Source organism: Nerophis ophidion, linkage group LG09 (assembly GCF_033978795.1).
Source record: "Nerophis ophidion isolate RoL-2023_Sa linkage group LG09, RoL_Noph_v1.0, whole genome shotgun sequence".
NCBI lineage: Eukaryota > Metazoa > Chordata > Actinopteri > Syngnathiformes > Syngnathidae > Nerophis > Nerophis ophidion.
The window spans coordinates 62,109,497-62,132,339 of record NC_084619.1 but is presented as its reverse complement, the minus strand read 5'-3'; the positions used below and the strand labels follow the sequence as shown (position 1 = coordinate 62,132,339).

The following is a 22,843-nucleotide window of genomic DNA, read 5'->3' as shown; positions in this document are numbered from 1 at the left end:
CCTGAAGGAATAAATACAGTACTATCTATATCGATATATCTATTTACTTTCGTTTTCGAAATGTCTGTGCAAAAGGGGGTCCACGACCACGCCTGCTTGGAAAAACCCGCTCGATAAACGAAACAAGGACGAGTGTGTGATATAAAAAAATACAACACAATTTTGTTGTGTTGTTTTTTTTTTTGCCCGTCTGAAATGATTGGCAGCTGTATTTTACTGAAAGAAAGCAGGAGACGAAGGGTAACATTTTGGATCAGGCAGTGACGCGGACACCATTTTTCCGGTTTAGGATCGCTTCTTAAGATAAAAGGGCGTCGACCGTCGTGTTATTTTTTGGGGGGAAAAACTCGGTGCAAAGAGGGCAAAAGATGAAGTTTACTGTACTTTTTGCGTTTTGGGGCTCGTTGTTGTGTCTTTGCTGGTCGGTTGACCAGGTTCAATTTTTCGAAAAGGGCGGGGAACTGCATCTACGACCTAACAAGTCGGGACCCCTTACCAACGTGGTGTGGCTTCTCAACAACGACCTGGTCGCCGAGTGGGACGCCGGTCATGACGTCGTCTACTACGGCAATTTCACAACTCGAACCACCCTGAATACGGTGACCGGGGAACTGAAGATTTCCGGTGTGCGCGCGCAGGACAGGGGCACGTTCACGCTGGAGTTAAACAAGGTCTCTCAGCAGAACGCCTTCATTGTCAAGATCATCAGTCCAGTACCTAAACCTCAGATCCATGTGTCCCCGGTGGCGTGTTCCAAAGACTCGGTCCGATGCAAGCTGCACTGCGGCGGAGACACCGGCGAGGCCGAACCGGTGACCTTCCAGTGGACGCACAACTCAGATGTCAAGACAGAAGACATCACCATTGACGTCATCAATCAAGAAGTGGAGGGCTTCTCCTGCTTCATGACAAACCCCATCAGCCAGAAGAAAAGCGAGCCCTTCGCCAACCCCTTTTATCAGGAAAAGGACAACATCTCACCGGGAGGGATCGCCGGCCTGGTTATCATGTTCCTGGTGGTCGTGGTGGCGGCAGTGGTCGGCGCCCTATTCTATTGCCACAAGCGCAAACGCCATGAAGAAGGAACACGTCCAACCAGCACGAACCGGTCCGAGCGGGTGCCGCTGGACGAGCCTTGACGATCCCGTCTCGAAGGGGTGGTTTGCGTGGCCCGCAGTCTGGACCGAAGGAGGATGTCCATGGCTTACCACCGCAATTGTCCAAGCAGAGTGGTCAAAATGTCCGCTTTTTTTTTTGGATCAGTCCCTCCAAAGATTAATGTCCGGCCTTCTGTTGCACTAATCCAATTGTCCCTTTATTAATGCGCTGCTTGGACACTTCTGCTTTTGATCCTTGCCGTGTAACGTTCGCGCCATGACGCTTTCGGGAAATGAAGATAACTACGTTTACCAAACTTCTTTTTTTTTTTTTGGACTCTCCCCTGCTTACCGCTACATAGCCACGACTATTAACTTTGTATTTAATTTTTTTACTTCATTTTTGTATTATGATGACGTCATCTACTACGGCAAGTTCAAAAACAGAACCACCCCGAATACAGTGAGCGGGGAACTGAAGATCTCCGGTGTGGGCGCGCAGGACGGGGGCAAGTTCACGCTGGAGTTAAACAAGGTCTCTCAGCGGAACTCCTTCATTTTCAAGATCATCAGTCCAGTACCTAAACCTCAGATCCATGTGTCCCCGGTGGCGTGTTCCAAAGACTCGGTCCGATGCAAGCTGCACTGCGGCGGAGACACCAGCGAGGCTGAACCGGTGACCTTCCAGTGGTCGCACAACCCAGAGGTCAAGACAGAAAACATCACTATTGACGTCATCAATCAAGAAGTGAAGAGCTTCTCCTGCTTCATGACGAACCCCATCAGCCAGAAGGAAAGCGAGCCCTTCGCCAACCCCTTTTATCAGGAAAAGGACAACATCATCGCACCGGGAGGGATCGCCGGCCTGGTTATCATGTTCCTGGTGGTCGTGGAGGCGGCAGTGGGCGGCGCCCTGGCTTGACGCCACAAGCGCAAACGCCATGACGAAGGAACACGTCCAACCAGCACGAACCGGTCCGAGCGGGTGCTGCTGGACAAGCCTTGACGATCCCGTCGAAGGGGTGTTTTGTGTGGCCCGCAGTCTGGACCGAAGGAGGATGTCCATGGCTTACCACTGCAAGTGTCCCTGCAGAGTGGTCAAAATGTCCGCTTTTAAAAAATTTTTGGGGGATCAGTCCCCCAAAGATTAATGTTTGGCCTTCTCTCGCACTAATCCAATTGTCCATTTTATTAATGCTCTGCTTGGACACTTCCGCTTTTGATCCTTGCCGTGTCACGTCCGCGCCATGACAATGCAATTGCACTTTTGAGAAATGAAGATAACCACCTAACTTCTTTTTTTTTTTTTTTTTTTGGCTCTCCCCTGCTTACCGCTACATAGCCACGACTATTATCTTTGTATTTCATTTTTTTACTTTATTTTTGTATTGACTTTCTGAAACTGGCCCCTGACACAAAGCTCCAAAGTAAAAATGTATAAATGGATGCCTCGTTTCTCAAAAACCCATTAATGCATTATTTTACAGTATAAATGTTTAATTATCCATCCATCCACCCATTTTCGACCGCTTGTCCCTATCTCAGCTGCATTTGGGCGGAAGGCGGGATACACCCTTGACAAATCGCCAACTCATCGCAGGGCCAACATATTTTTCCACATTACTTTCTTTTTTAAAATTGACTTTCTGAAACAGCCCCTAATGTGAAGTTCCTAAAGCAAACATGAATAGATGGATGGTTTGTGTCTCAAAAACCCACAAGGTGCATTATTTAACAGGAAAAATTTAAAATTTTCCCCATTATTTTTTTTTAAATTGACTTTCTGAAACTGGCTCCTAATGCAAAGTTCTAAAGCAAACATGAATAGATGGATGGTTTGTGTCTCAAAAACCCACAAAGTGCATTATTTTACAGTAAAAATGTAAAATTTTCCCCATTACTTAATTCTTTAAAATTGACTTTCTAAAACTTTGCCCCAAACGCAAAGTTCTAAAGCAAAAATGAATAGATGGATGGCTTGTATCTCAAAACCTCATAAGGTGCATTATTTTACAGTATAAATGTTTAATTTTCCACATTATTTTTTAATTGACTTTCTGAAACTGGCCCCTAACGCAAAGTTCTAAAGCAAAAATGTACAAATGGATGGCTTGTATCTCAAAAACCCATAAGGTACATTATTTTACAGTATAAATATTTAATTTTCCCCATTATTTTTCTTTTGAGTTTCTAAAACTGGCCTCCAACGCATAGTTCTCAAGCAGTGGTTCTTAACCTTGTTGAAAGTACCGAACCCCAGCAGTTAAATATGCGCATTCACCAAACCCTTCTTTAGTGAAAAATATATATATATTTTTTTTTAATCAAATTTGAGATAAAGTTATATCTTTTTTTTTTACTGGTGCACAAAATGAACCACAACAAATTACACAACTGCAAAGCAGACGGAAAATTAGGGGGAACATTGTTTAGGGGTACCGGTATCCATAAAGTTTTTATTTACGTGATGAGTCGAGTGTGTCATGACCACCCCCGAACCCCTGAGGCCGACTCACCGAACCCCTAGGGCAGTGTTTTTCAACCTTTTTTGAGCCGAGGCACATTTTTTGCGTTGAAAAAATGCGGAGGCACACCACCATCAGAAATGATTTAAAATTGAAATTCACTTAACAGTAAAATGTGGTTGTCGCAATTGTTGGATATGACCTTAAAGCATAAGCAAGCATGCATCCTTATAGCTCTTGTCTCAAAGTAGGTGTACTGTCACCACCTGTCACATCACATCATGACTTATTTTCACTTTTTTGCTGTTTTTCTGTGTGTAGTGTTTTACTTCTTGTCTTGCACTCTTATTTTGGTGTTTTTTTCTCTTTTTTTTGGTATTTCAAGTCTTCCTTTGAGCGACATTTCTACTTTGTTTTAGCAATAGAGAATATTTCAGTTGTTTTTAATGCTTCTTTGTGGGGACATTGTTGATTGTCATGTCGTGTTCCACAGTAAGTCTTTGCTGTCGTCCAGCATTCTGTTTTTGTTTACATTGTAGCTAGTTCAGTTTTAGTTTTGTTCTGCATAGCCTTCCCTAAACTTCAATGTATTTTCTTAGGGGCACTCACCTACTGTTTATTTTTGGCTTAAGCATTAGACACCTTTTTACCTGCAGACTGCCTCCCGCTCTAGACAGTATCGACACTCAACAACACATCATTTGCAGACTATAATTACTGCTTTGCAAACGATATTATTAACCCAAATAGGTGAAACTAGATAATTTCCCACGGCACAGTTGTTGAAAAACACTGCCCTAGGGTTCGATCGAACCCAGGTTAAGAACCAATGTTCTAAAGGAAAAATGTACAAATGGATGGTTAGTATCTCATAAGGTGCATTATTTTACAGTATAAATGTTACATTTTCCACATTATTTTTTAATTGACTTTCTGAAACTGGCCCTAACGCAAAGTTCTGAATGTATAAATATTTATTTTTCCACATTCGGGAAAGGCTGTCCATCCAATGTGTGTAAAAAGTGTACATTGTATTTTTGGTTCAGCACTTACAAGTGCATAACTTTAAATTGTACGCTTTCATAGGCACATGTTTTTGTAAATATCTGGATTTGTATTACATTTTTTTTTTTTGACAAGCTCTCATGTTTTATTGAGACTGCAAAAAAAGGTCTTCTTGACAGACATTCTTTTGACTTTTTCCCAAATGAATCGTTCGCGTTTTGCTGCTTTTTCGAATGGTTTCAAGCGCTTAAATAAACGATTTGCTCGATCGACCCCTGAACGTCTCACGTCCGTGTGTCTTGAAAAAAAAAAAAAAAAAAAAAAAAAAAGGGCGCGTACGCGCGCCACCACGGCCAAACAGGAAGCAGGCAGACTTGTGCCGCGAACGAGCCTCCGAAGCTCCCGGCATGGACGATGGACCTGGAGGAGGCCTTCCAGGTGGTCGGAGAGTTCGGTGCCTATCAGAAGCGAGCCGTGTGCATCCTGGCTCTGACCCAGGTGAGACTCGACCCGGGTGGACTTTGGTGACGTCATCCACGTCGTCTTAATGTTGGCCGTTTTCGCCAAGGCGCCCCGATCCGGACTCCGTTGGAAAAAAGGAGCATTGGCGACTATTTATGAGATGAAGTGAAGTTTGAACATATTTTGACCACGAAAAAAACATTTTTATGTGCAGTTGTCCCATTCAGCGTATCGTGAAATATAATATTTAGTTTATTTTATCTCCAACAAATGGTTGTTGTTTGTGGCGGTCCTGTGCAGAATGATGACGTAGTCCTTTTGGGGAGTCGCTTCTTGATGACGTTTACAACTAGATTGTTTACTTTAGCGACGGGATTTAATAGCCGTTATTATAGTTGTTTTTTTAACTGTTTTTCCATTAAGTAAACAATCACTGGTTGCAGTTACAAAATAAGACGTGTATCAGAATCATTATAATCAATTCAAATACTAGTCTATTGGTGGTCCTGCAGCCTGTTTACTTGTGTGTGATATGTGCGATACAAGCAGTCCTGCACCCTGTTTACTTACGTGTGAAATCATGTGCGATACAAGCAGTCCTGCGGCGTGTTTACTTGTGTGTGATATGTGCGATACAAGCAGTCTTGCAGCATCTTTGCTTGTGTGTAATATGTGCGATGCAAGTAGTCTAGCAGCGTGTTTACTTGTGTGTGATATCATGTGCGATACAAGCAGTCCTGCAGCATCTTTGCTTGTGTAATATATGCAATAGAAGTACTCTTGCAGTGTGTGAACAGTTGTGATATCATGTGTGATACAATCAGTCCTGCAGCGTGTTCACTTGTGTGTGAAATCATGTGCAATACAAGCAGTCCTGCAGCGTGTTTACTTGCGTGTGATATCATGTGCGTTACAAGTAGTCTTGCAGCATGTTTACATTTGTGTGATACAAGCAGTCCTTCAGTGTGTTTACTCGTGTGTGACATAATGTGCGATGCAAGCAGTCCTGCAGCTTGATTCCCTTTGTGTTATATCATGTCTGACATAAGCAGTTCTGCAGCGTGTTTACTTGTGTGTGTGTGATATGTGTGATACATGGAGCCCTGCAGGGTGTTTACTTGTGTGTGATATCATGTGCGATACAAGCAGTCTTGCAGCGTAATTACCTTTGTGAGTTATGTGCGATACAAGCAGTCCTGCAGCGTGTTTAAATGTATGTGATATCATGTGCGATACAAGGAGCCCTGCAGCGTAATTACCTTTGTGTGATATCCTGTGCGATACAACCAGTCTTGCAATGCATTTACCTTTGTGTGAAGATATGTTGGATACAAGCAGTCCTGCAGCGTGTTCACTTGTGTGTGTGATATCATGTGCGATACAAGCAGTCCTGCAGCGTGTTTATTTTTGTTTGATATCATGTGCAATACGAGCAGTCCTGCAACGTGTTTATGTGTGTGATATCATGTGCGATGCAAGCAGTCCTGCAGCGTAATTACCTTTGTGTGATATCCTGTGCGATACAACCAGTCTTGCAATGCATTTACCTTTGTGTGAAGATATGTTGGATACAAGCAGTCCTGCAGCGTGTTCACTTGTGTGTGTGATATCATGTGCGATACAAGCAGTCCTGCACCGTGTTTTGTGCAAAGCCGGACGGACAGTTAACGTCTGCGTGTCCTCCAAGAAGCACACCATTTATTGTATTTTACTAAAGTCATTAACGAGCAGCTACGCACACACTAGCACACTAGCTAGGCATAGCTAATAATTATTGACCTTAAAACAATGACGCTTGTCAACATAAACAAGTATCAAATATTTATAGTTTGGTATTACTTGCACACACAAGGTCTCCAAGGCAGATGGAGCATAAAAAAAATACCCAGTAACAAATGTGCCTGCATCATTCGACTTATTGCGTCATGAGCTTAACTTCATTAAGTATTGAGACCACTCGGTGCCAACCAAAAAAAATACAATTAATCACCCCGCTTCAACTTAAAGACAGCATAAATTTTTCATAACCATCATTGTTCTCTGTTTGACTCATTTCACTTGATCAAACCTTTTTTCAACACTACAAAATGATACATTATGTATGATTCAGCGTGGTACGCCAGCTGCACTGAAACAGACAAACAGGCGATTCAGAGGGTCGTAAAGTCTGCACAAAAAAATCATCGGCTGTCCCCTGCCTTCCTTGAAGGATTTACACAACTCCCGTTGCCTCAACAGAGCAAAAAACATTACCAAGGACAGCAGACTCCCTGGCTTCCACCTGTTCGACTTGCTACCATCAGGCAGGCGCTACAGGTGCATCAGAGCCAGAACAAACAGGCTCAGAGACAGCTTCTTTCCCAAAGCTGTCACCATGTTGAACTCTAACTTATAATAATAATAATAGTAATAATAATTCACCCCTATACAATATCATGCCCTAATGCCTTACTGTGCAATACTACCCTTCGAGTGAAATACGTCCGACACTGATTATTTATTACTTCGGTACTCTTGTCTTGTTCTGCATATTGTACAGTATTTTGTATTTCTATAGTGTTTTGTATAATGTACAGGATTGCTTATTTGTATTGGATAGTAGTCTGTATATTTCAATTGTTAGTTTTTTCCTTTATTACCTCCTGTGTTATTTATTTCACCCCATATTTGTTCCCACTACCGCACCTTAAATTGGAGTCTTTAATTTCGTTATATGCATATATAATGACAATAAAGTCCATTCTATTCCTGCTGATATTGTATCGGTATCAATGCTCCAATATCGGTATTGTATCGCACACGCACACACAGTGTATTGAGTCAGGATCAAGTCATCCAGTTTTTCAAAATGTGTTTCAGCTCTATATGGCGTGTCAGTCCATGTTGATGGTTCTGGTCGGAGCGGCTCCAGAACGCCGCACGGGTCCGTCGGACGGCCTCCAGTCGCCCGTGGCCTTCTCCGGGGACATTGACTCCATCGTGACAGAGGTGAGGACGGTCAGCAGGTGGAGCGTGTTGGTGAAGAATCTCCTAACCTTGGTCTTGCCCCTCAGTGGGTCCTGGTCAAGCAGCAGGCTTACAAGGTCAGCTTGGCCGGATCGCTCTTCTTCGCCGGCCTCCTCCTTGGCAACATCATCTTTGGACCGCTTTCGGACAGGATCGGCAGGAGACCCGTTTACTTGGCAGGTGAGTGTCCAATCTGATGTAACATTGCCATACGGCTGAAAACTGTATCGCGATATCGGTGTTTTATATCGGTTGATATCAATCATTATTGATATTTTTATGAGCTATGGAACATAAGGAGCAGGATTACAATATATTTGTTTATGATACAATCCCTCAGCTATCAAGGCAGAAAGGAAATGTCCTCACAAGCATGGAAAACACTCAAACAATGTCAATAAAATAGTCTAACCACATTGAACACTTAACAATAAGCTCTTATTATGAAGGAATATGTAAGAAATGCTTCATCAAGTGTAAGAAAATAGTGCAAAGGGTGAAAATGTAAACCAAAAAACAACAGAGAAGAACTATTTTCTGCAGGTTTAGTGGCAGGAAGTTAACAGCTGTGCTCTAAAGGGTGAGCGAAGGTGGTGTGGTATTAGCGGTCTTGCCTTGCATCATGTACAGACCACATTGGTCTTAGAACAGTCCCTTGAAAAATCCAATAAAGTCTCCGAGCCACAACGTTGACGACTGTCTACATTGCTGCTGATCATATTTGGAAGATTCCAAACACTGTTAGTTCCTAAGCAGTTGTAGGCCGGCAAGAAGGTCTTCGACCCAACTCTCTCCTTTGAGTCACACATTAAAAGCGTTACTAAAACGGCCTTCTTTCATCTCCGTAATATCGCTAAAATTCGCTCCATTTTGTCCACTAAAGACGCCGAGATCATTATCCATGCGTTTGTTACGTCTCGTCTCGATTACTGTAACGTATTATTTTCGGGTCTCCCCATGTCTAGCATTAAAAGATTACAGTTGGTACAAAATGCGGCTGCTAGACTTTTGACAAGAACAAGAAAGTTTGATCATATTACGCCTGTACTGGCTCACCTGCACTGGCTTCCTGTGCACTTAAGATGTGACTTTAAGGTTTTATTACTTACGTATAAAATACTACACGGTCTAGCTCCAGCCTATCTTGCCGATTGTATTGTACCGTATGTCCCGGCAAGAAATCTGCGTTCAAAAGACTCCGGCTTATTAGTGATTCCTAGAGCTCAAAAAAAGTCTGCGGGCTATAGAGCGTTTTCCGTTCGGGCTCCAGTACTCTGGAATGCCCTCCCGGTAACAGTTCGAGATGCTACCTCAGTAGAAGCATTTAAGTCTCATCTTAAAACTCATTTGTATACTCTAGCCTTTAAATAGACCTCCTTTTTAGACCAGTTGATCTGCCGCTTCTTTTCTTTCTCCTATGTCCCCCCCTCCCTTGTGGAGGGGGTCCGGTCCGATGACCATGGATGAAGTACTGACTGTCCAGAGTCGAGACCCAGGATGGACCGCTCGTCGGGACCCAGGATGGACCACTCGCCTGTATCGGTTGGGGACATCTCTACGCTGCTGATCCGCTTCAGATGGTTTCCTGTGGACGGGACTCTCGCTGCTGTCTTGGAGCCACTATGGATTGAACTTTCACAGTATCATGTTGGACCCGCTCGACATCCATTGCTTTCGGTCCCCTAGAGGGGGGGGGTTGCCCACATCTGAGGTCCTCTCCAAGGTTTCTCATAGTCAGCATTGTCGCTGGCGTCCCACTGAATGTGAATTCTCCCTGCCCACTGGGTGTGAGTTTTCCTTGCCCTTTTGTGGGTTCTTCCGAGGATGTTGTAGTCGTAATGATTTGTGCAGTCCTTTGAGACATTTGTGATTTGGGGCTATATAAATAAACATTGATTGATTGATGAAGGTATATTTATGATTGTAAACAGGAAGTATATTACCGGAGGAGGAGTGGCTATAGAGTTGCCAAAAGGGAAACATTCTTAGCATGCATGTAAAAGAATGTGACATGACAAAGACGTTGGTAGATGAGAATATAGCTAAAGGTTAAAAATAGTGTAGAATTGCCTCTAATTGTAGGGAATGTAGTCATCATTTTCTACATTTTATTTTGGAGTTTGCGTGGCAGCACTTTGATAGAAATCGGCCCCCTTTTTTTTCTCAATTTTCCTATTTTTTTCCCCCTCAATCTTCATTTTTTTCACAATGTTATTTTTTTTTTAAATTTTCCTCCTTTTTTCTCAATTTAGCTTTTTTTCACTCAATTGTCCCTTTATCCTACATTTTTCTCTTTTTTTCTGAATTTTTCAATTGTTTTGCAGAATTTTCCTTTTTTGCCCTCAATTTTTGTCCCCCCGCCTCAATTTTCCTCTTTCCCTCAAATTTCCTCTATTTTCATTAAATTTCCTATTTTCCTCAAATGTCATTTTGTCCTCAATTTCCTTTTTTCTCAATTGTCCTGTTTTTTCCCCCTCAATCTTCTTTTTTTTCACAATTTAAATGTTTTCAAATCTTTCCTCCTTTTTTCTCAATTTACCTTGTTTCTCCCATCAAGTGTCAATTTTTCACTTTTTTCTTGAATTTTTCAATTTTTTTCACAATTTTCCTTTTGTGCCCTTAATTTTCCTCTTCCCCTCAAATTTCCTATTTTCTTCAATTTCCTTCTTTCTCAATTGTCCTGTTTTTTCTCCTTAATATTTTTTTTTCCCAAAATTTAAATGTTTTCACATTTATCCTCCTTTTTTCTCAATTTAACTTTTTTTTCCCTCAATTGTCCTGTTTTTTCTCCCTAATCTTTTTTTTCCCCAAAATTTAAATGTTTTCACGTTTATCCTCCTTTTTTCTCAATTTAACTTTTTTTTCCCCTCAATTGTCCCTTTTTTCTCTTTTTTTCTTAAATTTTTACATTTTTTTCAGAATTTTGCTCTTTTGCCCTCAGTTCTAATTCCCCCCACCCTCAATTTTTCATCTTTCCCTCAAATTTCCTATTTTCATCAAATTTCCTTTTGTCCTCAATTTCCTTTTTTCTCAAATTGTCCTGTTTTTTTCCCCTCAATCTTATTTTTTTTCAGAATTTAAATGTTTTCAAATATTTCCTCCTTTTTTCTCAATTTACCTTTTTTTCCATTAATTGTCCTTTTTTCCTAAATTTTTCTCTTTTTTCTTGAATTTTTCAAATTTTCTCAAAATTTTCCTTTTTTGCCCTCAATTTTGGTTTTTTCCCCCTCAATTTTACTATTTCCTCAAATTTCCTTTTGTCCTCAATTTTCCTCTTTGTTTCCCTCAATTTTCCTCTTTTGTCCCCCTTAATTTTTTTGTTTTTTTTCATTTTCCTGTTTTTTCAACTTTTTTTGTTTTCTGAATGCATCTTTTTTTTCTTTAATAAATTCCTCTTTTCCTCAAATTTCCATTTTTTCTCAATTTGCATCTTTTTCCTCTCCATTTTAAATTTTTTTTACATTTTATTTTTTGTCAATTGTCCTTTATTTCCTATTTTTTCTCTTCCTTTCCTCAATTTGTCTTTTTTTCTCATTTTTTTCTTTTTTTTAATCAATTTCCTTTTTTTTTAAAATACATTTTCCTTCTTTTTTTTCTCAAATTCAGTTTTTTTCCTCAATTTTCATTTTTTCCAATTTTCCCTTTTTTTACTCAGTGGTCCTCTTTTTCCCTCCAAGGGGGTTCACATCCGTCTTTTATCCACAGTTTCTTCATTTGGATTTTCTCTTATCACTCCATGCACAGACACAAGCACCAGACAACAAAACTCTGTAGTTGATACTGTCACCTGATTGGCTGCCGGCGTGTCACGCCCACTGATCAGTGATCCCTTCCTGCGTTGCTCGGTTACCAGAGAGCGAGTGTCTCTGTTTATGCAACCAACCTTGCTTCCATACTTCCACTTTCTTCCTCCCACCAAGAAAAACAATAAATGCAGCGTTTTATGGAACACATTTTCTATTGAGGCGGATTACATGTATCGTTATATATTTTGATATCGTTTGATCGCCCAGCCCAAACATTACATCATCTTCCGGCAGGTCTCTTCTTCGAGGTGCTCTTCGGTTACGTGACGGTGGCGGCGCCCAGCTACGAGCTGTTTGCCGCCTCCCGCCTCCTGGTGGGCCTGATGAATGGCGGCATCGGCCTGGTCTCCTTCGTGCTCACCCAGGAGTACGTGGGCAAGTCCTACTGGGCCATGACAGGTACGAAGACTGGCAGGGCGTGTTTGTACTTTTCGGCAGAAAACATCTCCAGGTCTCCTTGCTTTCGCAGGAACACTGACCAGTATGACGTTTGCGGTTGGCATCGTCCTCTTCGGAGCGCTGGGTTACGCCATCAGGCCCTGGAGGACCCTGGCCATGGTGGCCAACTCGTCCGGCGTGCTCTGCTTCCTGTTGTCAGCGTGAGTGCCTCGTTTGGGAGTACTCTGACTTCTCAGTGTTTGATGATGTCGTCTCATGTTCCCCAGCACGCTTCCGGAATCGCCACGCTGGCTCTACTGTCAGAACCACACGGACCAGGCCGAGCAGGTGAATGTCTTCCTCACACCTGTGTGACGTCGGCCCCTCCCCCAAATTGTCCAAGTCTCCCCACACTTGTCCCAGCCTACAATCCCAATCAAAAATATTTGGTCCGACTATTACAGTTTTTATGTTGCCCTATTTTCCGGACTGTACAGTGCAACGGTATATTAGCCACACCCACTTGGCCAGGGGTCGGCAACCGTAAATGCTGAAAGAGCCACATACAGTTGGGCAAAAAAGTATTTAGTCAGCCACCGATTGTGCAAGTTCTCCCACTTAAAATGATGACAGATGTCTGTAATTTTCATCATAGGTACACTTCGACTGTGAGAGACAGAATGTGAAAAAAAAATCCAGGAATTCACATTGTAAGAATTTTAAACAATTTATTTGTAAATTATGGTGGAAAATAAGTATTTGGTCAACCATTCAAAGCTCTCACTGATGGAAGGAGGTTTTGGCTCAAAATCTCACGATACATGGCCCCGTTCATTCTTTCCTTAACACGGATCAATCGTCCGGTCCCCTTAGCAGAAAAACAGCCCCAAAGCATGATGTTTCGACCCCCATGCATCACAGTAGGTATGGTGTTCTTAGGATGCAACTCAGTATTCTTCTTCCTCCAAACACGACGAGTTGAGTTTATACCAAAATGGATACATGGATGATACAGCAGAGGATTGGGAGAATGTCATGTGGTCAGATGAAACTAAAATAGAACTTTTTGGTAGAAACACATCACACAAGGGACGCTTTAGTAGGAATGAATTGTTTTAGTTGTATTGTAAAACTTACAAATGTTACTTATAGTGATGAATGAAGAATCCCTGTGAGTAGAAACGCTATTGATGGCGAGAAGACGGAAACGGCACGTCTACTTCTGGTTCAAAGCAGCAATCACTTGCAGGCATTCACCCAGCAGCACCCGCCATAAGCAAACTCGTCCAAAAGATGGCGCTGTCACGGCAAATTTCTTCCCCCCTACGAAAACCTTCCCCCCGGAAGACATTTGGCGTGACAGCCCCTTTAATGCCTGAAGGACCCCAATGAGGGCGTGATAATACCAAGTTATATGACTCTTAAGGGTTACAGCTGCAAAATTAGCGAAGCAAAAATAACTTGAAAGGTTGGCATGCTGGAATGCTAATATTTTTTCCTTAATGTTATTTTTCACCAATGACAATCAGCCAATTATAATGCTTTTAAAACAGGCGGCTGTGTGGGCTGCTTTAAGCAAGTTATATGACTCTTAAGGGTTACAGCTGCAAAATTAGCGAAGCAAAAATAGCTTGAAAGGTTAGCATGCTGGAATGCTAATATTTTTTCCTTACCGTTATTTTTCACCAATGACAGTCAGCCAATTATAATGCTTTCAAAACAGGCAGCTGCGTGGGCTGCTTTAAGGTCCTTCCCCCCCTCATTGGGTCCTTCAGGCATTAGAGGGTATGTCACGCCAAATGTCTTCCGGGGGGAAGGTTTTTGTAGGGGGGAAGAAATTTGGCGTGACAGCGCCGTAGTACAAACAGTAACACACCTTTTCAATGTCTTTGCATGTGTTTAATGAAAACTGCTTGCAATATGGCCGCCAGCGAAGAACAATCTATTAATTAACCACACTGCTTTACAAGCCGCAGGGTTCAAAGTGTAGGGAAAAATTAGTGGCTTATAGTCCATATATTACGTCATTAAAGATTTATATTTTTTTTCGTTTTAATGTACTATTATACTCCAACTAGGTCCAAATCTCCCCAAACGTGTTAGTAACAAATTCTGATGAATAACCAGCTCCATAAAACGTTAATAACTTACAAACAATTGAAGCAATTTGGCGAAGTGTGGGGAGATTTAGACGAGGCAGGAGGGCGCCCTGTTGTGTGTAGCGTGGCAGCGACCAGCAGAGAGCGCAGTCGGTTCAGACCCGACAAGTCTTGTCGCTGTAAGGCTCATGCATTTTACGGCCTTTGAGCATTGGGGTCCCCTCTCGTTGGAGGTCCTGCGCTACATGGCGCTGAGGAACGGTAGCCCCGCCCCCAGGCTGACTCTGCGGCGAGTGGGCGGCACCAAGGGCGGCGGCAGAAGCCCGGGAGTCCTGCGGCTGCTCACCCACCCGGTACTCCGCCTCAGGACGCTGGTGCTGATGTACGTCTGGTGAGGACGACTTTAGCAGGGCGTTTGGGTCCCGTATCCATGACGACCACCAAGAATAAGTGTGTGTGCGTGTGCAGGTACGTCTGCAGTCTGGTGTATTACGGCCTGACTCTGGGCGCCAGTCAGATGTCTGGGAGTCGTTATGTGAACATGGCCATGTACGGCCTGGTGGAACTGCCCGCCTACCCGCTCTGTGTTTATGTCATCAACCAACACTGGTGAGACTCACACACACACACACACGAAAAGGAACTTGATAAGTTTGCCAGCCTCGATAGCGCTGGTGTGCAGGCGTGGTTACGGTCGGGCGTGAGTACTACATGCACATAAACAGCAGCAGTGATACTCTCCACACTTAGTATTGCAGTAAATACGTTAAAATGATTGAATGAAAACATAATTGATAACTACACGTTGATTAAATTATGGACCGACTAACACTAGTTTTCCAGTATTCACATAGAACATAATAAGAAACAGTATTCAAATTGAACATAATAAGATAAAGTAATCACATTGAACCTAATATAGAACATATTAAGATACAGTATTCACATAGATCGTGATAAGATACAGTACTCACATTGAACATAATATAGAACATAATAAGATACAGTATTCTTAGAGAACATAATAAGATACTGTAATCACATAGAACATTAAAAGATACAGTATTCACGGAACATAATATAGAAAATAATAAGATACAGTATTCACATTGAACATAATATAGAACATAAGATACCGTATTCTCATAGAACATAAGATAAAGTCTTCTCATAGAAGACAGTAGATACAGTAGATAAGATACAGTATTCACGTAGAACATAATAAAATACAGTATTCACATATAACATAATATAGAACATAATAAGATTCAGTATTCTCATAGACCATAATATAGAACATAATAAGATATTTATTTAATAGAACATAAGATACAGTAATCACATTGAACATAATATAGAACATAATAATATACAGTTTTCTCATAGAACATTATAAGATACAGTATTCACATGGGACATAATATAGACAATAATAAGATACAGTATTCACATAGAACATAAGATACTGTATTCACGTAGAACATAACATAGAACATAATAAGATACAGTATTCTCATGGGACATAAGATACAGTATTCACATAGAACATAAGACCCAATATTCACATAGCACATATTATAGACAATAAGTATTCACATAGACATAATATAGAACATAATAACATACAGTAGAACATAAGAACATACAGTATTCACATAGAACATAATAAGATACAGTATTCACATACAGTAGAACATAAGAAGATACAGTAATCACATACAGTAGAACATAAGATACAGTATTCACATACAGTAGAACACAAGAAGATACAGTATTCACATAGAACATAAGATACAGTATTCACATACAGTACAACACAAGAAGATACAGTATAAGATACAGTATTCACATACAGTAGAACATAAGATACAGAATTCACATACAGTAGAACATAATTAGATACAGTATTCACATACAGTAGAACATAAGAAGATACAGTATTCACATACAGTAGAACATAATTAGATACAGTATTTACATACAGTAGAACATAATAAGATACAGCAGAACATAGAACATAAGATACAGTACTCACATAGAACATAAGATACAGTACTCACATACAGTAGAACATAAGATACAGTATTCACATACAGTAGAACATAAGAAGATACAGTATTCACATACAGTAGAACATAAGAAGATACAGTATTCACATAGAACATAAGATACAGTATTCACATACAGTAGAACATAAGATAAAGTATTCACATACAGTAGAACACAAGAAGATACAGTATTCACACAGAACATAAGATACAGTATTCACATACAGTATTCACATAAGATACAGTATTCACATACAGTAGAACATAATAAGATACAGTATTCACATACAGTAGAACATAAGATACAGTATTCACATAGAACATAAGATACAGTATTCACATACAGTAGAACATAAGATACAGTATTCACATACAGTAGAACATAAGATACAGTATTCACATAGAATATAAAATACAGTATTCACATACAGTAGAACATAAAATACAGTATTCACATACAGTAGAACATAAGATACAGTATTCACACACCTCCACCACATGAAGGTTCCCTGCAGCCCTGAGGTCCTCCAGCAAGATGTTCCACAGAGGGCGGTGGGAAAATGGCGTCCTGGGCGACAGTCAGGAGGCGCGTGGCGGAGGGTCTCAGGGTCCGCCATGAGAACATTTAGGAAGCGTGAGAAGAACTTTGAAGGAAACCTGCGTGATGTTGTGTCGCAGGGCCGGCAGGAGGAAGAGCATGTCGGCCTTCTTGTGTCTGGGTGCGAGTGCCTGCCTCGTCACCGTCTTCATCCCCGAGGGCGCAGGTGAGAGGCCGTCGTCATGGCAATGCCCCAGCGGCCGCCTGTAAAGCGTTGTGCGTGTGCAGAGTGGTCAGCGGGCGTCACCTGGCTGGCGCTGTTGGGGAAGCTGATGATCAGCGCGGCCTTCAACATCGCCTACGTGTACACGTCGGAGCTCTACCCCACCGTGGTCAGGTGAGCGTTCCCGCGCCGCCAGCGTCTGAGCCCTCGCCTTTCTCCCACCCTTGCACCTTTCAGGAACGCCGGGCTAGGAGTGTGTTCCATGTCCTGCAGGCTGGGAGGAATACTGGCTCCGTTTGTTCCCGCCATGGTGAGGAACTTTGCCCCTTTAGAAGGACCCCGGGACGCAGAGTGAGACTCAGGCGGCATGTGTCCTGTGTTCCAGCGGGCGTTGGCCACGTCCATGCCCTTCGTGGTCTTCTGTGTGAGCGGCTTCTCCGCCGGCTGTTTGGTCCTTTTGCTGCCGGAAACCTTCGACAGGCCGTCGGCCGAGACCCTGGAGGAGCTCTGCGCCAGCCAGGGTAGAGTTCTCGAGAACAAGGTGATTTCTAGGGCTACGCTTCCGTTTTGTTCCCTTTTACCCATAGACAATCAATCAATCAATGTTCGTTTATACAGCCCTAAATCACAAGTGTCTCAAAGGGTTGCACAAGCCACAACGACATCCTCGGCTCAGATCACATATCAGGGCAAGGAAAAACTCAACCCTGGGGGATGACAATTAGAAACCTTGGAGAGGACCGCAGATATGGGCGACCCCTCTAGGGCGACCGGTGCAATGGATGTCGAGTAGATCTAACATAAAATTGTGGAAGTCCAGTCCATAGTGGATCTAACATAATATTGTGGAAGTCCAGTCCATAGTGGATCTGACATGATATTGTGGAAGTCCAGTCCATAGTGGAGCCAACATAATAGTGTGAGTCCAGTCCATAGTGGATCTAAAATAATAGTGTGAGTCCAGTCCATAGTGGATCCAACATAATATTGTGGAAGTCCAGTCCATAGTGGATCTAACATAATAGTGAAAGTCCAATCCATAGTGGATCTAACATAATAATGTTTGAGTCCAGTCCATGGTGGATCCAACATAATATTGTGGAAGTCCAGTCCATAGTGGGTCTAACATAATAGTGTGAGAGTTCAGTCCATAGTGGATCTAACATAATAGTGAAAGTTCAGTCCATAGTGGATCTAACATAATAGTGAAAGTCCAGTCCATAGTGGATCTAACATAATAATGTGAGAGTCCAGTCCATAGTGGATATAACTTAATAATGAGAGTCCAGTCCATAATGGATCTAACATAATAGTGTGAGATTCAGTCATAGTGGATCTAACATAATATTGTGAGTTCAGTCCATAGTGGATCTAACATAATAGTGAGAGTCCAGTCCACTAAAATAATAGTGAGTCCAGTCCATGGTGGATTTAACATAATAGTGAGAGTCCAGTCCATAGTGGATCTAACATAATATTGTGAAAGTCCCAGTCCACAGTGGTTCTAACATAATAGTGAGAGTTCAGTCCATAGTGGATCTAACATAATAGTGAGAGTCCAGTCCATAGTGGATCTAACATAATAGTGAGAGTTCAGTCCATGGTGGATCCAACATAATAGAGTCCAGTCCATAGTGGATCTAACTTAATAGTAAGAGTCCAGTCCATAGTGGATCTAACTTAATAGTAAGAGTCCAGTCCATAGTGGATCTAACTTAATAGTGAGAGTCCAGTCCATAGTGGATCTAACATAATAGTGTGAGTACAGTCCATAGTGGATATAAAATAATAGTGAGTCCAGTCCATAGTGGATCTAACATAATAGTAAAAGTCCAGTCCATAGTGGATCCAACATAATAGTGTGAGTCCAGTCCATAGTGGATCTAACATAATAGTGAGTCCAGTCCATAGTGGAGCTAACATAATAATGAGAGTTCAGTCCATAGTGGACCTAACATAACAGTAAGAGTCCAGTCTATAGTGGATCTAACTTAATAGTAAGAGTCCAGTCCATAGTGGATCTAACATAATATTGTGAGTCCAGTCCATAGTGGATCTAACATAATAGTGAGTCCAGTCCATAGTGGAGCTAACATAATAATGAGAGTTCAGTCCATAGTGGACCTAACATAACAGTAAGAGTCCAGTCCATAGTGGATCTAACTTAATAGTAAGAGTCCAGTCCATAGTGGATCTAACTTAATATCAATCAATCAATCAATGTTTATTTATATAGCCCCAAATCACAAATGTCTCAAAGGACTGCACAAATTATTACGACTACGACATCCTCGGAAGAACCCACAAAAGGGCAAGGAAAACTCACACCCAGTGGGCAGGGAGGATTCACATCCAGTGGGACGCCAGTGACAATGCTGACTATGAGAAACCTTGGAGAGGACCTCAGATGTGGGCAACCCCCTCCCTCTAGGGGACCGAAAGCAATGGATGTCGAGCGGGTCTAACATGATACTGTGAAAGTTCAATCCAGAGTGGTGAGAGTCCAGTCCATAGTGGATCTAACATAATAGTAAGAGTCCAGTCCATTGTGGATCTAACATAATAGTGTGAGTCCAGTTCATAGTGGATCTAACATAATAATGAGAGTTCTGTCCATAGTGGACCTAACATAACAGTAAGAGTCCAGTCCATAGTGGATATAACTTAATAGTGAGAGTCCAGTCCATAGTGGATCTAACATAATAGTAAGAGTCCAGCCCATAGTGGATCTAAAATAATAGTGAGTCCAGTCCATAGTGGATCTAAAATAATAGTGAGTCCAGTCCATGGTGGATCAAACATAATATTGTGAAAGTCCAGTCCATAGTGGATTTAACATAATAGTGGGAGTCCAGTCCATAGTGGATCTAAAATAATAGTGAGTCCAGTCCATAGTGGATCTAAAATAACAGTGAGTCCAATCCATGGTGGATCTAACATAATATTGTGAAAGTCCAGTCCATAGTGGAGCTAACATAATAATGAGAGTTCTGTCCATAGTGGATCTAACATAATAGTAAGAGTCCAGTCCATAGTGGATCCAACATAATAGTGAGAGTCCAGTCCATAGTGGATCTAACATAATAGTAAGAGTCCAGTCCATAGTGGATCTAACATAATAGTGAGAGTCCGGTCCATAGTGGATCTAAAATAATAGTGAGTCCAGTCCATGGTGGATCTAAAATAATAGTGAGAGTCCAGTCCATAGTGGATCTAACATAATAGTGAGAGTCCAGTCCATGGTGGATCTAAAATAATAGTGAGTCCAGTCCATAGTGGATCTAAAATAACAGTGAGCCCAGTCCATTGTGGATCTAACATAATAGTGAGAGTCCAGTCCATAGTGGATCTAAAATAATAGTGAGTCCAGTCCATAGTGGATCTAAAATAACAGTGAGCCCAGTCCATTGTGGATCTAACATAATAGTGAGAGTCCAGTCCATAGTGGATCTAACATAATAGTGAGAGTCCAGTCCATAGTCAATCAATCAATCAATGTTTATTTATATAGCCCCAAATCACAAATGTCTCAAAGGACTGCACAAATCATTACGACGATAGTGAGGCCAGCAGGAGACCATCCCGAACGGAGACGGGTCAGCAGCACAGAGATGTCCCCAACCGATGCACAGTCGAGCGGTCCACCCTGGATCCCCACTCTGGACAGCCAGCACTTCATCCATGGCCACAGGACCTGTGCCCCCCCCTTAAACAAGGGAGAGGGAGGCAGAGTACAAAAGAAAAGAAACGGCAGATCAACTGGTCTAAAAAGGGGGTCTTTTTAAAGGCTAGAGTATACAAATGAGTTTTAAGATGGGACTTAAATGCTTCTACTGAGGTGGCATCTCTAACTGTTACCGGGAGGGCATTCCAGAGTACTGGAGCCCCAATAGAAAACGCTCTATAGCCCGCAGACCTTATTTGGGCCCCTGGGAATCACTAATAAGCAGGAGTTCTTTGAACGCAGATTTCTTGCCGGGACATATGGTACAATACAATATACCTTGTTAAATGAGTTATTTACACTGAAATATTGAGTTAATATTTATTTACATACCTGAATTGTGTCAAGGGTGGGGTCCCTGACCTAGTTTGCCTACCCGGTTGTGAGGATCCTGTACACGGACCACAGCGCAAATATGAACACACTTTTATGTTCTAACACCCGATGTGTGCCTCCTGCTGCTCAGCCTCTCCTGTACGAAGACGACAAGCGGGACTCCAACGTCGAATGAACGCTCTTCAGGGCCCTCACACCGGGGGACCCCTGCAGGGACGCAGCAGTGCAAGGCAGGGTGTAATGTCCCTGTGGACTGTTTCAGGATGTGTGTGAATGTAAATGTCTATTTTATAATAAGAGGGTGTCTTCAATCTGCTCAAAAGAAACTTTGATCCCGGTGCCGCCATGTGGTCATTAAAACTACATACATAGTGGTACTCATCTAATTGTTTTTTTAATATAGTTATGTATTTTTTAAATATGTTTAAGAAATGTAATAGTTTTTTTTTATGTATATAGGGTGACTCAATGATGAATTAAAAAATATATGTATTTTCTAATGTAATACTGTTATGCTTTTAACTAGGGCAACTGAATGATGAATTTTGTAATATATATATATATATATATATATAGTCATTTAATTAAAATTACTGACTGGTGAATTTTAAGAAAAAATATGTATATATATTTTTAGGTGCACTTCCATTATTGGTCGCTTAGTGTCGCTGTGTGACCCTAAAATGTCAAGGCAGTCCGATTATTTGTAGTAATTTAATTAAATTTGACAAAATTATGAAACAAAAAAAAATTAAGGTGAGCTTTCATCATTGATCTCTTAGTGTCGCTGTGTGACCCAAATTTGTCAAAAGAAGTCAAGGGGAATTTACTTAATCGGTGGGGAAATAACATACTATTTAGTGGAATGTATTTATTTTTTATATATATACATTGTATATATATATGTGTACATACATGATTAATATTTTTTTTATTGATTTAATTCATTTATTTACGGTCACTAAATAAATGAATAATTAAAAGAAACAATAAAAATAAATGGCCCTGCGATGAGGTGGCGACTTGTCAAGGGTGTACCCCGCTTCCCGCCCGATTGTAGCTGAGTTAGGCACCAGCGACCCCAAAGGGAATAAGCGGTAGAAAATGGATGGAATAAAAATAAATTCTGGCGCACTTCCATTAACGGTTGCATGTGGTCGCTGTGGAATCCTGACGTGGCAAAGCCGCACGAGCAAATCTCACTTAACCCCTAGGAAAAAACAAAAATTTGTCATGGTATTCTATCATATCTTTGATATATATATATGTATATATATATATGTATATATATATATTTAATTTTATCATTTTTTTGAGGGTTACTAAATGATACATTTAAACAAACTTTTTCTGGTGCACTTCCATTAATGTCCACTTAGTGTCGCTGTGTCAAAGCCGCGCGAGGAAATCGGACTTCATCAAAATAAGACGTTCATTAATATTTTTTGTATGCATGTATATATATATATATATATATAATGTTTTACATTGTTATAATCAACTGATTTTATTCATTAAATTAAGGTTACGAGATAACTTAATTGATTTTTTATAGTGCACTTCCATTAATGTCCACTAAGTATCGCTGTGGCCGCGCGAGGAAATGAACTTCATCAAAATAAAACATTCACTAATATTTTTAGCATGTATATGTAT

General features: G+C 41.3%; 3 protein-coding genes across 5 annotated transcripts; all 3 read left to right on the top strand.

Annotated features, from left to right (window-relative positions):
* The first annotated feature begins 256 nt into the window (after nt 1-256).
* On the top strand, nt 257-1,147 carry LOC133559596 (uncharacterized). Its single transcript, XM_061911494.1, has one exon. It carries the CDS (start codon nt 369-371, stop codon nt 1,137-1,139), a length of 771 nt encoding a protein of 256 aa, XP_061767478.1. The 5' UTR covers nt 257-368; the 3' UTR covers nt 1,140-1,147.
* Nucleotides 1,148-1,374: 227 nt separating this feature from the next.
* LOC133559597 (uncharacterized) lies at nt 1,375-4,847 on the top strand. The gene has a single exon (XM_061911495.1). It carries the CDS (start codon nt 1,375-1,377, stop codon nt 2,017-2,019), a length of 645 nt encoding a protein of 214 aa, XP_061767479.1. The 3' UTR covers nt 2,020-4,847.
* A 52-nt stretch (nt 4,848-4,899) lies between these two features.
* On the top strand, nt 4,900-21,687 carry slc22a15 (solute carrier family 22 member 15). Of its 3 annotated transcripts, none has more exons than XM_061911490.1 (13): nt 4,900-5,065; nt 7,889-8,017; nt 8,083-8,215; nt 12,076-12,240; nt 12,311-12,440; nt 12,507-12,567; nt 14,552-14,700; nt 14,787-14,927; nt 17,045-17,130; nt 17,193-17,301; nt 17,365-17,437; nt 17,513-17,668; nt 21,318-21,687. In XM_061911490.1, the coding sequence occupies exons 1-13, from the start codon at nt 4,982-4,984 to the stop codon at nt 21,360-21,362; spliced, it is 1,461 nt and encodes a 486-aa protein (XP_061767474.1). In that variant the 5' UTR covers nt 4,900-4,981; the 3' UTR covers nt 21,363-21,687. The 3 variants fall into 3 exon arrangements, with proteins under 3 accessions (XP_061767474.1, XP_061767475.1, XP_061767473.1); XM_061911491.1 differs by having other exon boundaries at nt 14,552-14,709; nt 17,401-17,437; XM_061911489.1 differs by having other exon boundaries at nt 14,552-14,709.
* The last annotated feature ends 1,156 nt before the right edge of the window (nt 21,688-22,843 follow it).

What these genes read in the sequence shown, in the direction of transcription:
- LOC133559596 (XM_061911494.1), top strand. Translation starts at nt 369, where the DNA reads ATGAAGTTTACTGTACTTTTTGCGTTTTGGGGCTCGTTGTTGTGTCTT.
- LOC133559597 (XM_061911495.1), top strand. Translation starts at nt 1,375, where the DNA reads ATGACGCTTTCGGGAAATGAAGATAACTACGTTTACCAAACTTCTTTT.
- slc22a15 (XM_061911489.1), top strand. Translation starts at nt 4,982, where the DNA reads ATGGACCTGGAGGAGGCCTTCCAGGTGGTCGGAGAGTTCGGTGCCTAT. An exon ending in TATGTCATCAACCAACACTG is followed by an intron (nt 14,928 to 17,044) that starts GTGAGACTCACA and finishes GTTGTGTCGCAG; the next exon opens with GGCCGGCAGGAGGAAGAGCA. An exon ending in CTCCGTTTGTTCCCGCCATG is followed by an intron (nt 17,438 to 17,512) that starts GTGAGGAACTTT and finishes CCTGTGTTCCAG; the next exon opens with CGGGCGTTGGCCACGTCCAT.